At 34.0% G+C, this 23,226-nt stretch overlaps 2 protein-coding genes across 2 annotated transcripts in view; both read right to left on the bottom strand.

Moving 5' to 3' along the window:
* LOC132724211 (uncharacterized) overlaps positions 1-12,875 on the bottom strand; it is a 36,196-nt gene extending 23,321 nt beyond the window's left edge. The window contains exons 1-2 of the mRNA XM_060709032.1: positions 12,822-12,875; positions 12,380-12,511 (exon numbers count right to left, since the gene is read on the bottom strand). Of these exons, the coding sequence (XP_060565015.1) occupies positions 12,380-12,511; positions 12,822-12,875 (186 nt within the window). The remainder of the gene's footprint in view (positions 1-12,379; positions 12,512-12,821) is intronic.
* On the bottom strand, positions 7,465-9,614 carry LOC132724212 (uncharacterized protein F54H12.2-like). Its single transcript, XM_060709033.1, has 2 exons — positions 8,279-9,614; positions 7,465-8,118 (listed from the first exon to the last, which is right to left on the bottom strand). Exons 1-2 carry the CDS (start codon positions 9,432-9,434, stop codon positions 8,039-8,041), a joined length of 1,236 nt encoding a protein of 411 aa, XP_060565016.1. The 5' UTR covers positions 9,435-9,614; the 3' UTR covers positions 7,465-8,038.
* Positions 12,876-23,226: the final 10,351 nt, after the last annotated feature.

The raw sequence follows: 23,226 nt of genomic DNA on the forward strand, positions 1-23,226 counted from the left end.
GCATACATGTGACTATTATTCTAATAAATGCCTCTGTTGTGAACAAACATTTCAAAGTCGAAAAATATTTTTAGAACATTTAAAGAGATACTGAAAACAACATTGTGAAAGTTTAATAAGCATTTTTTTATCAACCACGAATTATGGAAGTGTGCTTATTGGAGTCATATTTCAAGCTTTTTTATGCTCAAGAAATTTTAAAGAAAATGGAGAAAGTCCTAATGATAAAGTGTGACGGATGTGTTATAAACAGTCTATCACAGACGGATCACTCGTGCTTACGGTTATCTAAAAAAGAGCAGATAAAACTTTACTTCGAAGACATTCTGCTCGAGGTGGACGAAAACGAGATACTAAGAAACTGGGAACATTCCATTTCACAGCTGAAAGGTGTTGATGAAATTGTAGGATTGTATAGACTGAAACTTTATTGTCGTGACTGGCGCGAAACGGATATGAAAACTTTACAATGGAAGACTGAAATGATAAAAATGGTTGCGCAATTACATGCGCTAGATACAAGATTAAGTTAACGCATTACAGGAAACAGTAGTGTGATTTCTCCTGTTAAAACAACATATATGAATATATATACATATAGTCATGTATTTTTCTGGTTTTGGTATATAGCAATAAAAATATATTTAAAAAAAATATTATCTTGTTTCTCTCTACTACCCCAACCTCCCAAATATTTTACTAAGGTTTGAAAAGATTTATATAACAGCTGTTTGCTGTTTTCTGTCATCATTTTGATATCTATCTTCATAATGCAGAGTGTTGTTAAGTTGGAAGTGGATTCTACAGCTCAAGTGATAGGTTAGTAAAATAGATCTATGAAATAATTTTATATAATGAAAATGACACTCTGCTTTTGAAAGAAGCTATGACTATGATTTCCAGAAAATTTGTTAGCTGTTCTTTTGTTGCAGGTCCCAGCAATGTGGGAAAAAGCAGTTTCATTTTTCAATTGCTGAAACATCTTGATGGAGCTTTTACAAAGCCAATTAAAGCCATCTATTATTGCTATAGCGTGGATCAACCACTGTACGCCCAAATGAAAAAGGCTGTACCCAATATTACGTTTTATGAAGGGCTTCCTTCAAAAACTGAATTGCAAAGTTGGCACATGGATGAACCGAGAGAAAAAGTCTTAATTATCGACGATTTGATGACTGAAAGCGCCAAAAGTAAAGAAGTTGTTGACATCTATTGCAAATACGCGCATCATTATAAATTCTTTTGTTTTCTGATTTGTCAAAATGCGTTCTGCCCTGGCCGCGAATTCAGAACCATCAGTTTAAACACACACTACTTTTTTCTGTTTAAAAACAACAGAGATGAATTACAAATACAGACTTTAGGACGACAAATCTTTCCTGGTCAAGTAAAGTACTTCATGGATGCGTATAACAAAGCTACTGCAGAGAAATATAAGTACCTTCTTATTGATCTGTCACCGCATTCAAACCCTCAATATAAACTTCGGACAAATATCTTACCCGGGCAGTTAATGACAGTTTATCAGCCTGAGAAGGCGGTATGAATCCATTAATTAAAAAAGAGAAGGACTTTCTGTTGTTGCTTCTTCATACGTCTAACAAACAGAAGAAGGTATTACTTCAGAATATCGAGAAGTCGCAGTTAACCGCAATTGTGCAAATTGTTTATAATATAATGCTAGGTAATCGTTCGATAGGTGAAAAAGACAAAAAACGATTATCAAAACGAAAAGTTATCATAAGACAATTTGTGCGCAAAGGAGTTCCACTGAAAAAGAGAAAGGAATTGCTGTTAAAATATTATACCTATATTCTACCTTTCATCGTGACTATCAAAGGTGAACTTTGATTTAAAAATGGCGCGTGAACTTGTGCTTATACCTAAAAATAGATATGAACATTTGCTCAAGCTTACCGAAGAATCTAAACAAAGTATACAAAGTGGTGGGCAACTTGAGGCAGGAGACGGAGATTGGCCAACCTCCGATCTCAACTCGGAAAGAGAAGATTCCACTGAGAAGAAAATGATGGGTAAAAATGATCTTAACTCAGAAAGAGATGATTCCATTGAGAAGAAAATGATGAGTAAAAATAAAAATGAGGAGAATACCGAAGAAGTAAAGAAACCTAGACTCTACGTGGATAAACCAATATCAAAAATGCTATTTGACAATTTAAGGGTAAAGACACATTTAAAAGTAAAAAAGAAAAAAGGCGCTAAGATAAATAGAAAAACGCTGACAGGATTAAAAAGAAAAAAAAAAGGCGCCAAATCTAGATGGATTAACTACGTTATATAAAAGTAAGTTTTTTTGTATATAGCTGACACCTGCTCTGCTTTTAATTAAAATGTAAATTTGATATAGACAGTTCCATTGAATGACCACAATTTGATTACTAAACTTAACAGGTGGTAGATTTATCAATTTCCAGTATTGAAAAGAAATGTAAATTTGATATAGACAGAACACAATTTGATTACTAAACTTAACAGGTGGTAGAATTACCAATTTCCAGTATTAAAAAGAAATAGGTACACACCCGTTTCTCTAAATTAATCACATGTGGTGATAATTAAATAGCGTTATTCATTATATTAAATTTGAATTAAAGTTGAACGGTTTAATTATAGTCGAGTTTCCGAGCATTTATCATATAAACTTCTGGTATATTGAAAAGATGTCATTTTTTAAAACATTTGATAAGCTGAAATTGTACATAACGATCTAGTAAATATTTTTTTTCCCTTATTTTCAGAAATTATTAAATGTGAGAGGATGAAAAGAAATCTTACTACAAATCACTCGGATGAAAGTAGTGAAGAGGAATTTAACAATCGAAGGAGTAAAGAGGAATTTAACAATCAAAGGAGTAAAGACAAAACATTCTCGTGTGGTATATGCCTTAAAGCTTACAGAAGTAAAAATTCATTAAACAAACACATGCAATGTCATACGAGTAGAAAAGAATGTGAGTTATGTGATAAATCTTTCGCTTATTTGAGCGCTTTACGCGTACATCAGAAGACTATACATGGAATACGTCATGAAAAGAAACGAAAGACGTTTCCTTGTTGCTTATGTCATAAAACTTTTCAGAAGAGAAATAATCTCACGCAACATCGTGATACAGTTCATAACTGCAGATCTCCAAAGCAACAGCAAAATAACTTTTCATGTAGGCACTGTGAGTGTGAATTCCAAAACTACCCCGAATTATTTCGACATGTAACTCAGAGACATCCGTTAGATCAACAAGGAGGAAGGAGAGCAGAAATACCTCGTACACTTGATGTAAACGAGCCCGCGCAGGATCACACTGAACAACAAGTCAATGTTACAATTGATAAGACTAATGCTGATCATGTTGCAGCCAATATTCAACGTCCCGAAAATCAGTTACATGAAACCGCTGACGAGTCAGCTTTGAGAAACGGTGTGCAGAACAGACATATTTATCCAAGAGGCAGCGAGAGATACGATTTAATGATTTTTTTTGGTAACATCAGAGATCGAATCACCACATTTTTACGTAATCGTGTACAAATACTTGGAGGTATTAAATGGAATCTTTGTGTACAAGTAGAAATGCAGAGAGATGAAGGAGAAGATGTTATAATAACAAGTCCGTATTTCAGAAGCCTTTCTTACTCCACCTTGTCAGTGGAGGATTTGAATGAACACGATTTGAACGAGGCCATGCAAAAGATGTATGCCAGTCTTGAAAAATACATACGTGAAGGATCAGGCTGGTACGTTAAAAGGGTTTTAAAACTGGAAATTCATACTGTGGTATACAAGCCTATAAACGCTTCAACCTACATTCCATTACCAACATCTCTAACATTAAATCATAGTCTTCTAAACATTCAAAATGGAGATGATAGATGTTTTTTGTACTGTCTGTTAGCATCATTACATCCCGCAACGACGGAGCCACAACGTGTAGACCAATATTATCGGTATGAAAGTGAAGTTGACATGCACGGTATCACCTACCCTGTTACCATACCACAGATACGCAAGGTGGAAAAACAAAACCAGAATATGTCTATCAATGTATTCACCTGGGAAGAAGATTCAATCGTACCTCTAAGAATTACTGAAATGAGAAATCGCCTTCATCATGTAAATTTATTGTGGTTGACCAGTGGAGGAAAGTCTCATTATTGTTTGATTAAGGACTTGAACCGTTTTTTGTATCGCACGAAAACGCATAAAAACAAAATGCATTTTTGTCCGTATTGCCTGCATGGATTTTGGAAAGAATCATTATTACAGACACATCAACCGTATTGTTCAAACCACGGAGCTCAAAGGGTGGAACTTCCTGTCAGCGGTAAAAATGATATTCTAGAATTTAAAGATTACGAAAAAACTTTAAAGGTCCCATTCGTCATCTATGCTGATTTTGAAACCATTAATAGGAAACTACACACTTGCGCGCCTAATCCTGAGCATTCCACGACCACAGTGACAACAAAACTTGAAGTTTGCGGCTTCGGATATAAAGTGGTGTGTGAAGATAAGAAATACACTAAACCCACTGTCATTTATAGGGGTGAATATGCAGGGAGAAAAATGATCGAATGCTTGTTACAAGAGCAGGAGGAAATAAATGATATTCTTTCAACCATAGAACCCATGGACCTGATGGAAGAACATGAGGACCTCATTGCAAACGCTTCTCATTGCTGCATTTGCAAAAAGAAATTCACCATTAATGATAAGACTTACGGAAAAATAGTCAGGCATCATAATCATCTGACAGGGGAGATCATTGGTCCAGCTTGTAACAAGTGCAACCTTAATTGTCAGCAAGCAAAATTTACTCCTGTAATATTTCATAACCTGAGAAATTTTGATGCGCATATTTTATGTGAAAGCCTAGGCCTGTTTAAAGACTATCGTCTTAAATGCATTGCTCAAAATTCTGAACGTTACGTTAGTTTTTCTTTGGGCAAGCTAAGGTTTATCGATAGCTTCCAGTTTCTTCCAGCCTCATTAGAAAGTTTGGTAGACAATCTCGCAAAAGATGGATTACAGACGTTTCCTTCCCTTCTGTCCGAATGTGACTCTGAGGAGGAAGCCGAGGTCCTGCTTCGTAAGGGCGTCTATCCTTATGACTATATGGACTCTTTCGACAGGTTTGATGAGCCGTCACTACCATCAAAAGAAGAGTTCTATTCCACCATTAAAAAAGAACATATTTCTGAACAAGATTATCAACACGCGCAGACCGTTTTTGATAGGTTTGCTATGACATCCTTAGGACAATACCACGACCTCTATTTGAAAACGGACGTATTGTTATTGTGCGATGTATTCGAGTCTTTTCGAGAGGTATGCTTGAAACAATACGAACTGGATCCCTGCCATTTCTATACATCACCCGGTTTATCGTGGTCGGCTTTACTGAAGAAGACGGAAGTTCAGCTCGAATTACTCACAGATATTGACAAAATACTCATGGTGGAGGCTGGCATTCGCGGAGGTTTGTCACAGATCTCTAACCGTTATATGAAGGCCAACAATCCGTATCTGGAGGATTATGACTCATCAAAACCTAGAACTTATATGATGTATTTAGATGCAAATAATCTCTACGGGTGGGCCATGGTACAGTCACTTCCGCTTAGTGACTTTACTTTCATGGACAAAGTAGATATGGAAAAATTTGATGTTATGTCTATCCCAGAAACGGGGGAATTTGGATATATACTTGAGGTATCGCTACATTATCCAAGCAGGTTGCATGATCTTCACAATTGCCTCCCTTTGGCACCGGAACAAAAGGTCATTTCCAATGAACAACTCTCGCCATACGCGCAACAATTGTTAAGAAAGTTGAATCATCTAAACGATACTGATCCATTACCTACACGAGGTCAAGTAGGGAAGTTGCTGGCTACTTTAGAGGATAAAAATAAGTATATCCTGCATTACAGGAACTTACAGTTATACCTTCAGCTAGGAATGGAACTCAAAGATGTCCACAGAATATTACAATTTAGACAGGTAGCCTGGATGAAGCCTTACATAGATTTCAACACGGAGATGAGAAAGAAAGCTACTTCCAACTTTCAGAAGAACTTTTACAAATTGATGAATGTTTCCGTGTTTGGAAAGGTCAGTGTCTAAATATTTGTACAAAGTTTTACTGTTTTATATATTTATTATAAAGAAAACGAAATCAAATTTTATTTATAATTTATTAATCCTTTTATTATTCTTTTGTTTTTATTTTATTGTCAGTGGAAATAAAATTTGAGTTAGTTTTCTTCATTTATTTTCATTCTTTATAATATTTTAAGACCATGGAAAATGTGAGGCGCCATAAAAACATTGAGCTGGTGCATACAGAAGAAAGACTTTTGAAAGTCACTGCAAAACCAACTTACAAAACTACAACTATCTTCAATGAAGACCTCGTAGCTGTTGAACTGCAAAGAGCAAAAGTACACTTATTCAAACCCATCTATTGCGGCATGTCAATATTAGGTATATGTTATTTCCTTTTATGTTCTTTTTACAATAATATTTTTTAACATTCTTTTTATTATTATTATTATTATTATTATTATAAAGCGCGTTTTACTACTTTCATTTATTTGCTTATTTATTTACAGATTTAAGCAAATGTCTTATGTACGACTTTTGGTATAATTACATCAAAAAGCGGTATGAGCAATCAGCTCAGCTTCAAATGACGGATACAGACAGCGTCTTATTTTCTTGTGAAACTGAGGATATATATAAAGACATGGAATCATCTGCAGTGTTCTTCGATACGTCTGATTATCCTAATGAACACTTCCTTCACAGTGATAAGAATAAAAAAGTTCTTGGCAAAATGAAGGACGAGACAAATGGGAAACCTATTTCTGAATTTGTTGGTCTTAGATCAAAAATGTACAGTTTTGTTTGTGATAAAAAGGAAGAAAAACGTGCTAAGGGAATCGGTAAGGTTACAGTAAAAAAGGATTTGAAACACGCGCACTATAAAAATACTCTTTTAGATGAGACCAGTGTTGTTTCTTCTATATCATCCCTGAGGAGCCACAAGCATGAACTTTTTGGTGAAACTATTCAGAAAACGGGATTGTCCGCCTTTGACGATAAGAGATATCTCATTAATGCGGTGAATAGTTATGCGTATGGACACTATAAGATCTCTGACGATAGTGTTGATATAGCGTCTGAAAGTGATGTACAGACATTTTCAATCATGCCTGCAGGTGGTCGTTATCAAACGCTAGAGGAAGATGCATTTACGATTGGTGACTTTAAAATTACTCCTTGTGTTAAACTGTAAATAATCATGTAATTTATTCAGTGCAACCTATTATAGACTATATATAAATAAATATATACGCAAGTAAATAAATCTATATAAGTTAATAAACTTAATGTAAAACTTGCTTCGTTGTTTTTGTTTTATCAGTAAAATAATAACAAACAATTAACTGATGTTTCTTTCTATTTATTTTTTATACACAACTATACACTAAAGAACTAAAAACATCTTTTATAAAAAAAGCTACAGGTCTGATTATAATGGTCATTTCCAATACAGTGGGAGTACGCATGAAGCATCGTATCAGCCACGTACTTATCATTAGAATCTAAAGCATATACATCAAATCCATTTATTATGTCTTGAAATGTATATCCAAGGAGTCTTTGGTGGAGAAACAATATACAATACAGTCCACATAATAATGAGTGATCACCCTGAATTTGAACATGATTTAACTGTAAACTGTATGCCTTCATCTCTATCCATTGTTGAAAATAATGACTATTTCGATTCGGCGTTCTACCATAAGTGTCAAAAAATTCCACACGTCCTTTAGCATCGCTGAAAAAGGCGCACCAATGCTGTCCTGGTTTTGTGTGAATGTGCGTGTTAGCGATAAATCCATATGGTGTTCTTGGAAGTTGTCTAGGTAATTTATCCGCAGCGAATACGCCAATGATTCGTCCATTTAAAACGGGATCACAATCAATGATACATTCCAGCTGTGATGTATTCATTTATGAGATAATGATATCTCTTTCTCGGTTTATTTCAAAATAGCCAGGTCCCTCGCTGTAAGCAATGCAGCTTATAGGTTCTGAATTATAATAAAAGAGGAGATGTAATAAAACCATAGGTAAAAGGTTTTCATTATATAAGGAATCAAGGCTTAAATAAAATAGTATTCAAACAGGAAAACTAACAAATATTTAAATACTAAAAAAATATATATACATTGTAAATAAAGTAATTCGAACCTGATAATGGCGTCTTGAAGACCACATCTAACCGCACGTTCCCCGTCTTCACAAGAGACAGATATTCACCGTGGTGTGAAAAATTTGGCTCCAACTGGAACACGAACAAGGTTGAACCGCTTAAATAGTGCTTCCTGTCTAGGAGATTGCCTTCGTCCTGTCTCCACTTTCCGCTAGCCAGAAGCAAATTGGTGTAGGCGCGCATAAAAGCAGTACCTCCGACCTTATCGAAATCTAACTTCAAAGGATTTCCTCCAATGGGTAACCCGTCACAGTATACGGCAATTTGTTGAATGGAGCAATTCTCGAAGTTGAAAGGGTTGGTCTTGTAATCACCGCTTAGAGCTCTGCTTTTAACAAATCCTAAGACAATTTTGTTAGGGCGTCTGCCTTGAAACATGTTTTCCCAGCTATAGTTGGTCAAACCAGTAGACATGCTCACTGATCTCACCTCAACTTTGTCGTATGGGTATAGTGCATTTTGCTTCTCCAAAATTTTTGAGTGTCCGTAGATTACGGCGGGGTTGACTCTTATTTTTTTAGCGAGGATGTAAATATCTTCGATTTTCACGTTGTATTGGGTATCATCTCCCGTGAGCAGACAAAATTCTGGTGGGCTTCTGTATAGCTTCACTTTTACATCTACTTGATTCAGTAAATATCTCTCCATAGAAAACAAATCGTTAAAAATAGGCCCTTGTAAGTCGACTGTTTTTGATTGAGAGATGGCTTGTGCTCTCACAAATAGTCCATTGTTGTTTCCATTAGGATCTGTCGTACCTGGTGAATCATCATCGTCTCTGATAAAGAGTTGTGTATCTAGTTGACTGGTAATCGCGTCTGATCCGTAGTTAAGAAGGGTTTGCATGTAAGCTCTGTACGGGTTGTAATTACACGTGATGGTGGCTTTGTTCTGCAAAGTGACTTCTGTCGTTGAAAACAACGCTTGAAGAAACAGGTTTGCGGGTCCTACCTTTTCCACCTTTACATCCGTGAGAGCCGTCCCATCTGACTTTTCTACCTTTAGTCGCACATAGATTTGTGAATTTTTCAAGTCGAGATAATCCATAGAGTTTTGTCCGCTGATCTTAAACTCGAAAGGGCTATCGCCCGACACCTGGAGATAGTGGCCGAATTTCATCGTAGTAAATATCATTCACACCTCGTTTGTGTGCTAGGTAAATCGAACAAAGCTAACTCCGACACAAGTCCTTCTTTAAACTTTTCCTCATTAAATACAGACATTCTTTAGTTGATTTCAAATATGTCCTTTACTCTATTTGCGAATGATTTTTTCTTTCCCTTCGAAGCTGTTCTTTTCTTAGATTTAGGTTTTTTTTTTGAAACGCTCCCCGCGTTTAAATCCTTTATAGGGTTGGTTTCAGTTTTTTTGCTTTTAGCCCCACGTCTCCGCGGGCTTAAGAAACTAAAGGCAATTCAAAAACACGGGTTCGGATTTTATCCGCCCCCTCTACTCAGTTTTGCTTGCGCTTTTGTTTGCTCGGCCGGTAAAACTGCTTTTATAGTATACTGCTTGTCGCGTGTTGTATTTGATTCGTCCACTGGAATGACAGATAAACGCCTACCAGCTCCCGTTTGATTCAGCACCGTTTTTCCGCTACTAACTCTGTTGAAGAAGTCCACCCACTTTTGCGGATTAGGTACATACAGTTTCATTTTGTTTTAATAAAACGGATATTGCTTCAAGTGAAGTGTGAGGTGTAATGGTGATTTCAAGTCTGATGGATAAGTACCGTCTGCCAGTTTTATATAGATTTGAAATTCTCTCAGCTCCTTCCTTTTTACAGGTAGGTAGTATGGCACGTTGAACATGTAATCCCAACCGTTCTTTTGATTTTGATCCAGCCGTCTTAAAAGTGGTTGTTCTGCACCGTGCACAATACTTTCATTGCAAAGGTCTGTGTAAATGTAAAGAGTGTCATTCTTTTTAGTTTTAGGCTTAGAAATGTCTATAGCATTAAACTCTGTGAGCGCAACTACCCATTTACCATTTAATGTTAATGGTAAATTTAAATGAACTTTAAATCGATATACTTGATTATCCGAAAAATAGGCATCACTTTCATCACTTTTTATAAACAAATATTTATCCATGGTGTTCATGGCGCAATTTCCGTCTCGTCTTTGGTGTTATCAGTTCTCATTTTAACTATTTGAAGTTTAACAGTGAAGTCTTTATTCATCTCCCATATATATCGTGTCGCTTATTTCAGCAGCAATGGTTTGATAAATGTATTGAGATCGTAGTACTCTAGTTAATAGTGATCGGTGTCTTAATAGCGCATTCTTTTTCCTTCTTCTGTTTACCTGTCCGGAAGCTATAGTTCTCATGGTAAGTCTTTGATCTTCAAAGATATGAAGATCAGGTTGGTAAATGATTATAGATTGAGCCGCTAACCTCCTCATAATTTCGCCTATAGCAGCTACCTGCTCAGAGGTAGCTTGTTGAATTAAACGTCGGTAAGCACTTGCTCTGGCATTTCCTAAAGTAAACAAAAAGTTCAATTCACGAAACACTCGCGATCGCTCCATAATAACGTTTAAATGTTTATGGTTTTATCTTCAGCGATGTCTTTGATTTCATCAGCATCTACCCAGCTATTAAAAGCTATTGGAAACCCTTGCCATTCGACGAAATATTGGAGTTTCTTGTTCCTTTTTCTTTTTCTTAATATACGCTCAATGAACCATAAACTATTTTCGTCTTTGTTCACCTTTTGAAGTTCGTTAGTGTAAAATAAACCTTTAATAATATCACCTTTCAAATCTGTTACCTTGTACATAGGAATACCTTGCTTTAGAATTCTTCCCGCCACTTTAAATACTTCTGTGGTGTACTGTTCTTGATAAGCTCTTTGAAACGGTTGTTTTATGAAACTTATGCGCACGAGATCTCCCACTTTAAAATGAAAAACAGGTTTAGCAGTACCTGTTTTAGACTTTTTTAAGTACATTCGCGCCCACACGTCAGCTTCGTTATTTTTATTAACATCGTTTGGAGCTAAACCACTTAAACCTTGATGAGGTGTTGCGTTGTAATTAGCCACCGCCTGTTGAAGGTCATCTAGGTACCGGTAGGTTCTCTTGTGACGCATCATTCGATACAATTTTTCTTTCAGTGTCCTCTGAACTCTCTCAACAAAATTACTCTTTGGCGGGTTGTTTGTGGTAAAAAAGTAGATACCCATGTCTTTCATATACTTTTTAAACCATTGGTTGGAAAACTCGCTCCCTTTATCAGCGCGAACTTTCTGAATTTTCGTCGGAGACACGTTCTCTAAAATGTCTTTCATGGCACTCAAAACCACCTTAGCACTCTTGTTTTTCAGCGGCCTTACCCAAAGTTTTCTAGATAAAATATCAATGGCGCAAAGTAGAAATCGTACACCATCATTCTCATTAGCAAGATTCGCCATTGATAGGAGATCTATGTCTAGCTGTTCACCAATAGCGGTAACACGCACATTTGCCGTCTTGAATTTATATCGTCTCGACTTTTGTAAGGAATAGGCATCCTGATCGTTTAGCCATTGTTTGATATAAGTTTTTGAAAATACTCCGGGATATTTCTTATCTAGAATATGAAACAATTTCTGAGCACCCGCGTACGCGCCTGGATTTTTTGTCTCAAAATAATATTTATGTAGAATTTTTTCCTTTTTTTCACTATCCATTTTGATGATGTAGTATTTCCACACTGATGTAATCTTATAGAAGCAAGGGATTTATATAGGACTGAACGAACGTCCTAGATTGAGAAGCGCTTATTTTAAAAGCCAAGAGTAACACAAATAACGAAGTTTCCTAAAAAATGTTTCCTTATCAAAATGTTTCCTCATCAAAATGTTTCCTCATCAAAATGTTTCCTCAAAATGTTTCCTCAAAATGTTTCCTCATCAAAATGTTTCCTCAAAATGTTTCCTCATCAAAATGTTTCCTCAAAATGTTTCCTCATCAAAATGTTTCCTCAAATGTTTCCTCCGTACCCTCAGTTTTCCTCTACTAATAAGGAATAAGTCAATTCAATGTGTCGTTTCCTATACATATCTACATACTTAAAAGAAATGATAAAAGGTTAACCTTTTTCTTTATTCCAAGTTCTATAATCGGAAGCATTGTTTTAACCACGTGTATAGCTGTTCCTTCATATTCTCTCACAAGACCATGGGTCTTTAAATGCTGGTTTTGGCTATTATTAGCTGCTTCGCGTACCTGCAGTAAAGAGGAATGCGCTTGCCAATTTAGGTTGATTTTATTTATTGTTCACATAAAGACTTCACAGAAAAAATAATTTGACTATAAATATTAGAGAAAAAATCTTGAAAACAATATTTGTTTATTGTATAGTTTTTTTCTACGCTTTCACGAGCAATAGCATTGATATACTCACTCACTCACTCACCAACTCACTCACTCACTCACTCACTCAATCACTCACTCACTCACCCACTCACTCACTCACTCACCAAGTCGCGTACGCACTCAAGCACGCACTCACTCGCACACGCACACAGACACTCACGCATTCACGTACTTCTATACTCGAACGCCCACATATACACTTACAATATCGCATGCACGTATTTTTTTACGTATGAAAACAATGTTTAATTTGAGATAAGTAGTCATACGTTAATGTTAATGCCTTTAGAAGTATAAGAAGATACCTGTTTTGCTATTTTTGGATCATCACGAAGTGCCAGGTATGCAAGCTCTAGAAAACGGGCAGCTTCCTTTTGAGACAAAAGCAGCTCGAACAACAAATTTGACTCAAAAATCTCAGTTGTACTTTTCACACACTGTGTGTTCTGTAAATGAATGAATTTTTGTTAACATAAATATCAATTAACGTTTATTTAAAATGTGTATACATGCACCATAATTTCCCCACAATGCTTCTTGTTAAATTCTATCAGTATCATTTGAAGTGTATATCTTAAGTACAGAGTCATTGCATAAATTCGTAATTAGTAAAACATGGAAAAGAAGAATTAAAAAGTAGAAAAAAAGAAGAAATTAAGCATATCATCCATTCTCAGGTGCGCACCAACATGGATTTGTATGCGTCATTGTTTTTACATTAACCTGTAAAACTTATCTCATTAACCCATAGTTTATGATTTTTTTTCTTTTGTAACTAAAATTGTGGAACGAAGCTCATAAACCAATAAAGGTTGGCCCGACTTTACGGACGGACAAACAAACAGACAGAGAGATAACGCGAAACCAATATCCGTCCTCGGACGGAGGATAAAGTTTAAATTATTCGAAAGTGTAGTTTTAATAAAAAATATGTAACGCGTCTTAAATAAATAAGGAACTGATTCCTTATTCCAAAAAGGAATAAGGAATAGGGAACTAACTTTATGTACATCATTGAATTCTCTATTTTGCTTGGTCTAGAGCAGGCCTTGTACTAATTGAAATGCCCCAATCTTGTTAAATGTATATGTCGCTGTCCAGGAACATTTTTTCTTGTCTTTCTTTGCTGACAAAACAATGTACAGATAAACATAGACGAAATAAAAGAATATATTATCAGCAACGAAGATGCAACTTCGTAGATTGGTGTGCTTCCCCCACAGTGTATTGTGTTTTAGGTAACTATAAAGAGCAGTCTGCAGCATTGAAAAATAATGCACTGAAATAATCATTTGGCTTTTTTTAGTATTCGCCGAGTTCAGGTCTTTAGCCGAAGGGTCGCCAGAGTCTTATGTTTAAAATAGCTATGTGCTATAACCAGGGATGTAGTGGATATATAAGCGGTGAAATGACATTTTATTGTACTACTATTGTCCTTATCTAAAGTTATGAAGATGACATCACGTACATGTATTGACACGAAGTCACGAAGTCTAACGTGTCGCTGTCTTAAATAATTCAAAAAGATCTTTACTATTAGAAAAACAAAACATAGCCTGGCTCTCTATTGTAATCAAGGTGGATTTTATTTCCTTCATTCATTGTTAATTTTCTTATTCTTTTTTTCTTTTGTTTCATCATAACTTAAAATGAGATATAATCAAGAAACCTATCGTTTAAAAATGATCTTAAGGACGACAGTACAAACATATTTAGTTTTAAATATTTTAGCTATTTTGAAACGGTAAGTTAAAATTTAGTATCGTGCGATCATTTAGGTCCCTTTGAAAGCGTACTATGTCAATGTTAAAATTTCTTTAACAGTTTTTCTTCTCAACTCGACTCTTTCAATTTTCATCCGAAATAGTTAAGATATTTCATTCTAACGTACATAAAAGAAAGACTCGCCAACTCATTGAAATAAAAGAATTTTCTTATATGACTATACATTGGTCTCGTTGTATATTTATCTATGTTTTATATGTATAAATGAGACTGCGTATAATAAAGAATACGTGTCATTGTTTGCAGAGGTATTCAATTTATTTCTATACTCAATAAAATAAGACAGTAGAAATAACTTTTATATTTGGTAAATATTCTTTTTTACGGTCCAATAAACATAAGTTGAATATGGTTTGTGACGATAGAACTGCAACTATCTGATGATTCATAGGGCACAAATTATTCAGTACAATTTGAAATAAATATAAGATGAATGAATGTTACTAACTTAGAAATAATATACTGACTTTTAACTTCAATGGAAAATATTAATAGCAATCCCATATGATTGAGTTACAAATCCAACGTTGCAGTCAGGACTTAATTTTGTATATAAATGTAAAACCAATGAAATAAATGTTTAGTTTTCACTGATTTTGGTTCTGCTGGAAGATGATTGTAATAAATTGCACTTTTTCCTGTCATTAATAGGATTTTGACGTGGTTTATAAGCATTATAACATTCATTATTCAAAGCATAACTCTATCTGCAAAAAGAGATTTTTAAAGAAATTGTTTATATCATTTTTTTTACATTGTGAACGTCACTCCATGGCTCTGTAGAAATGTCGAACATTTTGTTTTCAAGTTTAATTTTTTAAAACCATACCGTCATAAAATCTTTGATTACTCGGATTCCAGACCGAAACAACGATAAAATTATTCTCCCTAAAATTACTTCCCGTTGATATACCCAGGCAATGTAATTAATTTGCTCAAAATTCGCGTACTCCCTTTCCTCAGAACCTTTAATTGAGTGTGTGTATATACATTATGAAAATAGGTAACACATATTCGAATAAGGTAACATCCTACGCATACCTATATAATCAACCAGCTACTGGGTATATCAAATTTTGTTGATCGATCTATTCTCAAATTATTGATTTCATCTTTAAAAAAAAAAAAAAAAAAACCTGTTCTTTTTATTCGTATTGGCTTATCGGTAGGTAGGCCACCGCGAAGGAAAATCTTATTGAGTGAATAATCGGTCTAAGGTCAAGATTTCAGTTTCCCTTCGGGATAATTTAAATATGTCAAAGCGTTTTCTGAAATCATTATTCAAATAGATATCAAGACTTAGTGCACTTGTAAGCTTTGAGCGATGAAAAATACATGTATAAGTAGAATGATGTACGTGCGTAATAACTGACACTTTAACAATTAAAAAAAAAAGATGAAAAAATAAATATTAGTAAATTATAATTAAAAACACTTGATTTTAGCTTTATCTGTTTAACAGTGTGTCAAAATTAATGAAATTATTCATTTAAACTTTGAAATATTTGCTGAATGGCAAATAATGAATTCAGAGAAGAATAACTGTGTGATCCGGCCATTTATAATGTTTAGCTTTTTTTATTTAAAGAGAAGGTTATTATCGTAGTGTACAAGCAAATCTTACATTGCACAGAAATAAGCTATTTGAAAATTGAGAACGAGAAAGAGAAAGAAATAGAAAGTTATAAACATATTTTTTATTTATCTTTTGTGCTTAAAATTATTACAATAGAAAAATGTAAATAAATAAATAAATGTAATTAAAGATCAGATTTAATTTAAATAGCCGTTAAAAAGAACCATTTAATTTCTTGTGAAGGCCGACCTCAAGATCATTCTTTGCAGGTCAAATTCTACTAAGTGGTTAAGAAAATATAATTTATTGAAATTCTGGATAACGCCAACGGGCGACCGACGGACGCCGGTCACATTGCTATAAAAATATTCACATTCAGCAATGTATACTCATTTTAGCTGAAAACAAACTTAACATGATTAAATTATTAATATATAAGACTTACATTTAAAATTGATGGAACCACAAGGAAAACAATTAGACACAAAGATCTACATCATCATTATAATGATAAACATTTAAAGTATGTATATGCGCCGAAAACTCGAAAATGTAGCCTTATTCAAGTGGAAGGAAGAGTTAATACATTCGCAACTTCTCACCCCTTTGTATTATGAATGATTATGATTGCTGATTTACGCCATGTCGTATTTTCGCTTTGTTGCCTCGAAAATTCGGAAAAGCAAAAACACGAATAGACGACAAAGTTGGACTTTGTGGTCTCTTTGTGCTTTCGCTTTTTCGCATTTTCGAGGCAACAAAGCGAAAATACAACAGAAGGAGGACGAGAATACGACATATAAAATTTGTCGTATGTTCGCATTCCATCTGTCGTATTTTCGCTTTTTCGCATTGTTACATTTTCGCATTGTTGCATTTTCGCTTTTTCGCATTGTTACATTTTCGCTTTTTCGCATTGTTACACTTTCGCACATTTTCGCGTTCCGGTTGCACTTATGCATGATATCATCATCTGAAAATACCTAAACGTTACAGCTTATGATGTTTTTTGTACCATTAGTTTATTGTTTCCCTGCGTTATGTACCGTGAACTAAGAGAAGCACAGCATAATACAATTTGATCTTAATACAATATATTTATAATTTTTATGAATTTTAATTGTTCTCTTATTGATATTCGTGCAATATGGGGAAGACAGAATGACAATCAAGAGATCTTTGAACAATCAGGAGATCTTTGTTTTAAAGACTTGAGGAACGCCTGACAACATGGTATAATGTAATAATGAACAAAAATGATTTTGAATATTATTATATATATTTTAAATGCATTAGAATCCACTATGACGACCAAATGTTTTCATATGTGGTTTTCTTCTTTCCTTTTTTATTATTAAATAAAACCATCAAACTTTTTTTCAAACTTAATCCAATATGCTGCCAAGTAATCAAATAAAGTATGTCTTACAAAACTCTAGTACTAGAATTAACAGACATTATAAAATGTTTTCCTGTGAAAATACACCTCAATCTCAGACATATCTATTTTAAGATGTGTGTGGATAGTGCCTTTATCATCACACCCGTCAGCAAAATAAACTGATAATCTAAAGATGGTAGGAACAAATTACTGTATTTATTATAATAATTGTTGCATTAATTGATTAAGACAGGTTTGATTTTGGAAAAATGTTCATCCTAACGGCATTATTTAGTACAAGCAGGTAGTTGGGCTTACTTACCTATTTCGAGAACGCTGAATTCATTTTTTGCTCTACCACGGCTTTACTTTTAGTCCTTGATCTTTTTAAAATCAATTCAAAATGGCCGCCATTTTTTTATTTTTACTTTACTTATCCTATAGGCAAGATAAAACACATACTTTTTGAAGAAATTCAATTGAAAATTTTGCTTTTATTAGTCGGCTGAAGTGTGAACGAGAAGAGTAAATGAGGAAAAAAAGATAAATGTAATGCGGCAGCCATCTTAGATTTAAAAATGGCTGACAATTTCCTTAAATATACTGTTTAATATTTAACGTAAACACGCGCAATAAGGCTTTTTACTTGGCTTGTTTTCTTTTATTATAATAAATAAATGATGACTTTTTTCCGATAATGTCGGAATTTTTTTAGATTTCAATTTCTTTTATTATAATAAATAAATGATAATTTTATCCGACAACAAAATATATAAACTTAAGATATAGGTCACGAAAAGATATTGTATTATAGACAAGACCTAAAACAAATTATATTAACACACATTTTCTTATAATGGCACGAACATTTGAAACAATATACCTTTAAATATTCGTAATGTTAATAACTTTAAATGTTTTAAAGAAAAATACAAAACATATCTTGATGTTCATATGAATGAATGAATAAATGAATGAACAATAAATGAATGAACGGATGAACGAACGAATGATGCAATATACGTATATGTTTTACTTTTTCCCTCATATAGACGTGTTTTTACGGCTTTTTGCCCCCTTTTTTGAGGCCTCAAACAGTGAAAAAATGCCCTATTTAGGCCCCAAACACTGTTTTTCATTTGAAAAATGTTGTTCAAAAAGTAACCACTTTTTCCGCGCCGACCCCATCAAAATGATATATGAGGGGATTACCAGAAGGGGGATCTGCCCCCCTTCTGTTTGGGGGGTTCGATGAGGCGGTAGTCCCCCTCATCGCCAAGAAAAAATATTGGACATGTGACAGGCTAAAACTGGCCTCAGGTCGATCTTAGGGTAACTAGTAACCGACGCTAAAAGCCCTTAACTCTATCTCAATTCACTGAAAAGTATCAGGTTTGATTGGAAAAAAGACAATGCAAAATAGTGATTTTTCGCGATTTTGAGACGTCTTCCCCCGACCCGTTGCCATGATGACAGGAAATTTACGATTGAGCATGCTGTTACAGAGGCTATGGTTCAGTCAACATTTGTGCCAAGTTCCAACAGTATTGAAACATTTTTCATAGTTCCATAGCAGTTTGAACTTGTAATAGGAGACTTTTAAATGAAAACGGCATTTTTCACAATATGCTCATGGGGTAAAAGGTTAAACAAATTGTTAAGTGTCGAAAGTACATGAGTTGTCTTATTCTAAACATTACATATTATACATTCATTTTTCTAACTATGCATGTTCTGCTGTTGTTGTTTTTGTTGTTGTTGTTTTCTATTTCAGAAGGCCACATTGGAAATAAGATATATATGATTGCTATTGTATGTGTCTTAATGTGTAACCTTCTTTAAATAAAGATATTATTATTATTATTATTATTATTATTATTATTATTATATCAGTGCAGTGATACTAATTTAATTTAAGACTTACCAGAACATCCATTAAAACTAGATACTTAATTGTGCAAAAAGGTCACAAGTTATAGACCTTTTTACAACACGATTTTCCATAGCAACGAATGTTGCATTTCGCGCATGCGCATTCTGCGTAAGGCAGAAAGCAATAACGATGTCTACAGTTTATCATACTTTAAGGCTTTAATAGATGCTGTTTCATGTTATGTCACCCAAAAAATATTAATTTTGGGATGACTTAACGCGGTAAGTACAGAAAACGTGAATTTTTTTTTAAGAGATCTACGAAAATGTGCGGGAGTAATAATTCAATGGTCAAAACGGGCATACACATATCTTTGTTTAAGGTATCATTAGACGACTTTTCCATCAGTAATTTAAATTGGAACAGCAGGGTGTTAAAGATAAAAAAATTTATTACCCCTGTATTACATAATATTACACAATTTGTATTGTACACTTCCTTTAAATAACTGGATTGGTCAGGCGGCAAGTGTCAAACAGATTGGCACCCGAACGTTTGTTCATTGAACCGGGACGTTTAAATATCATGATATAGTTAATCAGTTACGCTTATTAAAATGGTAATTTATGTAACTTTTAAATATACCGATCAATGTTTATGGATTTTGAGAAGAGAAAAATTGTGTCACGGCATAATTAAAAATAATATGTATTACAGAGAAGCGGATAAAATGTGTGTGATTTCTTTTCCAAACAACCCATTTTAACATCTCAAGATTTTGAAAAACATAATCAATTATTTAAAATCTATTTATGTGACTTAAATTTTTGCATCACAGGCAAATCGGATAAAGGATAAAATCAGGTATATTGAACACTTAAAATGCATTATCACCTGTTCTAATATTTTTTCTGAATGATAATTTATCTCCATTTCATGTTATATAATTTCTTTTATTTTTAAATGAACTATTTCAACAGCAAATAAGTTGACGTTTCATTTGCTAATAGATATATTTCCACATCTTCTTTAAAAAAATGATCTCAGTGTCAGTTCCGTGATCGTAAATTCTTAAACAAGTGTCTTTTTATGCCTTTTTATGGCATTCTTCGCCACAAAGCTATAAAGTCATCTTTTCTATATTCGTGTTAAAAGCTATTTTATAAAATTTTCTACCGTTTACCTTGAACTAACTCGGAATTGTCTATGAACTTTTACTATATTTCTATATAGGGCGAAGGATTTCTTGCCCTACGCAGATTGCGCATGCGCGAGAAAATAAATTCTAATTCCGGTCGATTTTTCATAGCAACGGACCGCGTCGTAAAAAGGTCTATACCAAAATAAATGTTAATCATATTTGCGTTTTCATTTTGATGTTATCTTCATACTTCCAAGCATAAAAAATGTTTTTTTTAAACTATTGCAATGTTTTTTTTAAAATTAGTTTTTATTGCCTGAGGCTTGAGGGAAGCATGCTCAAATGTCTGTCCATCCGTCCGAGCGTCCATATGTGCCAGTAAGGTATATCTGACGGTTTCCAAGTTGGCGTTGAGATTAATTCCAAAATACGCCCAACCCAAAGAATTAATCATTGGTTATAGGGGGGGAGGGACGCTGTTTTTGTAGTTTGAAAAAATGATGAACATCACAAACTTCAGCACATATCAACTCAGTAAGAACATGTCTGTCTGTTTTTTTTAAGTCCCGTCAAGCACTGTCATTCTTGGATGGATTTTAAAATAAATTGCACGAATGTTGTGGCACATCGGGACAATGTCACAAGCTAGTCAGAGGTTTTAAAGCTCAACGCTTCAAGTTAGACTTGAATGTGCTTGAAAAACCTCAGCCCAGTTTAGGGTTCTGTCATTCATAGTTGAATTTTAAAATAATTTAGCATAAATACTCGGCCGAAAACATATACATTTTTATATACTTATAGGTAACGCAGGAATGTGCAAATAACTTAAAAGTAACGCCGAAACTGTGCTATGCTATTGCCAAAACGAATAATACAGTATGCAAACGAACCAAAATATTTATTGATATTCTAAATCAAATTTAGAGAAATGCATTAGCGCATACGGCTGCTAAAACGTTATACTTTAACCAGCTTTACAATTTTTTAAGAAATATGTTTACTTCATTGGATCATTCGTGAGATAGACAACCAGATTACCGTTTTGAAGGTGACTTTTGTGTTTCGTCAAATAAATATGTACATTTAACGCATTTAAATCATTGTGTTTGTTTTCATATTCTGTTTACCTAAGACAATTGACATTTGACCTACAACAATAGAAGGAAGCTGGTAAAATAAGATTTAGCTATTTTTAATGAGATAACCGCCGTTGTTTCAGTGCTGCATTCACTAATTCGACGTTACCTCGTAAAAATGGTCTCAAATACGTTTTATCTGCTAAATTAAGTGTAATATGACACGAGTAGATTTGAAAACGTTTCTGGTACACAGAATATAAAACTTCATAAAGTAAGATGTACGTTATTGTATTCAAAGATATAAACGGAACTAAAGATCGCCATCAATACGCTAGTCAGGTCGTCATTTTCACGAAATTCAATGATTTTGAAAAATAAACATTTTCATGGGTTTATTTTTGATGAGGTTCACAGTAAATTGTCTTAGTAACCGTATGCGCCAATTGATTTCTTCCAATTTGATGTACAATAAAAATATTGGTACGTTACTTATCTCGGTGCTCGTTTTAGCCACTATTTTGCACAATTCTGTGTTACTTTTGCACAATTCCTGCGTAATTCGCACATCCCTGCTTTATTGGATATACACGGTGTTCCTGGAACGACAATAATTTTGTGATAATGTGTAATATGAAAAGGAAATGGCATTATATATATTTTACTCTGTATTATTCATTTACCTTAAGACATTACAAGTCCGTAGGCTGTTTATGGTTCAACAATAAAAACAGTTGTTTACGAGTCATTTTTTCCAAAGTGAAACATTATAAAGCTTAAAAGGTCATTTACATTTATTCAAGTTTACTTATATTTCAATTACGATAGACGATCTGATTTTAAACCATTCAGGTGCATAAATCTAGGCATGTTTAGAGTTATTCTCTGAAATAAATACGACATTTTATAAACATATTACAAATAAAAGGTAACCAAAAACCGAAATTAGGTTTTACTGTTGGCACAGGTTGACAGAAAATGTGTATAAACACATTTGCGGATGGTAATAGTATGATGCATATTTTTCATAACTGTTACAGTAATACCTCTACAAATTCTTTAAGATAGCAAGAAGTATACACAAAGTACATGCATATTATACAAAAAGTAAGAAAATGCATCATAAACCTCACAGATACAAATAATATTGAGCAAAATCAAAGTAAACAATAGTTTTAAAGTTGACATATTTTGTATAATGAAAAGCTATACTTACACACATGTATACAGGTACAACTGTTTGAATAATGCATATTATGTTAAAATATGAAAACAAAGATCATCAAAGTAGGCCGGAATTTAATGAATTCATCCCCGAAAAAAGGCAAGTAGCTCTACAGGAAACTAAAATATTGGAGAGTGCATAAAGACAAAGCCAAAAACCACTTTACGTGTTCTATTTTGGCCGCGTTGATGCGAATCCAATGCTACGATGATCATATCGCGATAAATGATATTATGCTAAAATCTATGTCAGTCGCCATAACAAATAATGTAGTAAACATAAATAAACATACCTGCGGGACCAAGTCTTGTGAAGCCGACATATTCTCCAAACTTTATCTGTACTATGATATCGTAATTGCGCTATTGCGTTTATATAGAGAAAATATGATAAACAAGATCAACAAGAAAAGGCGGAGTTCAATGAACGCAAACCCCTCCTTCTTCCTGATGTAAAGTTTAAGGTTTGGTTTTATCAATGTTTCCTTGTTGTATCGTTTCCACTGATG

This window comes from Ruditapes philippinarum, unplaced genomic scaffold, assembly GCF_026571515.1.
Source record: "Ruditapes philippinarum isolate M1 unplaced genomic scaffold, ASM2657151v2 ctg3412_1_1_1_1, whole genome shotgun sequence".
Lineage (NCBI taxonomy): Eukaryota > Metazoa > Mollusca > Bivalvia > Venerida > Veneridae > Ruditapes > Ruditapes philippinarum.

Coding starts and splice junctions, on each gene's coding strand:
- LOC132724212 (XM_060709033.1), bottom strand. CDS start 9,434: ATGATATTTACTACGATGAAATTCGGCCACTATCTCCAGGTGTCGGGC. Junction 8,119..8,278: donor CTTCAAGACGCCATTATCAG/GTTCGAATTACT, acceptor ATTATAATTCAG/AACCTATAAGCTGCATTGCT.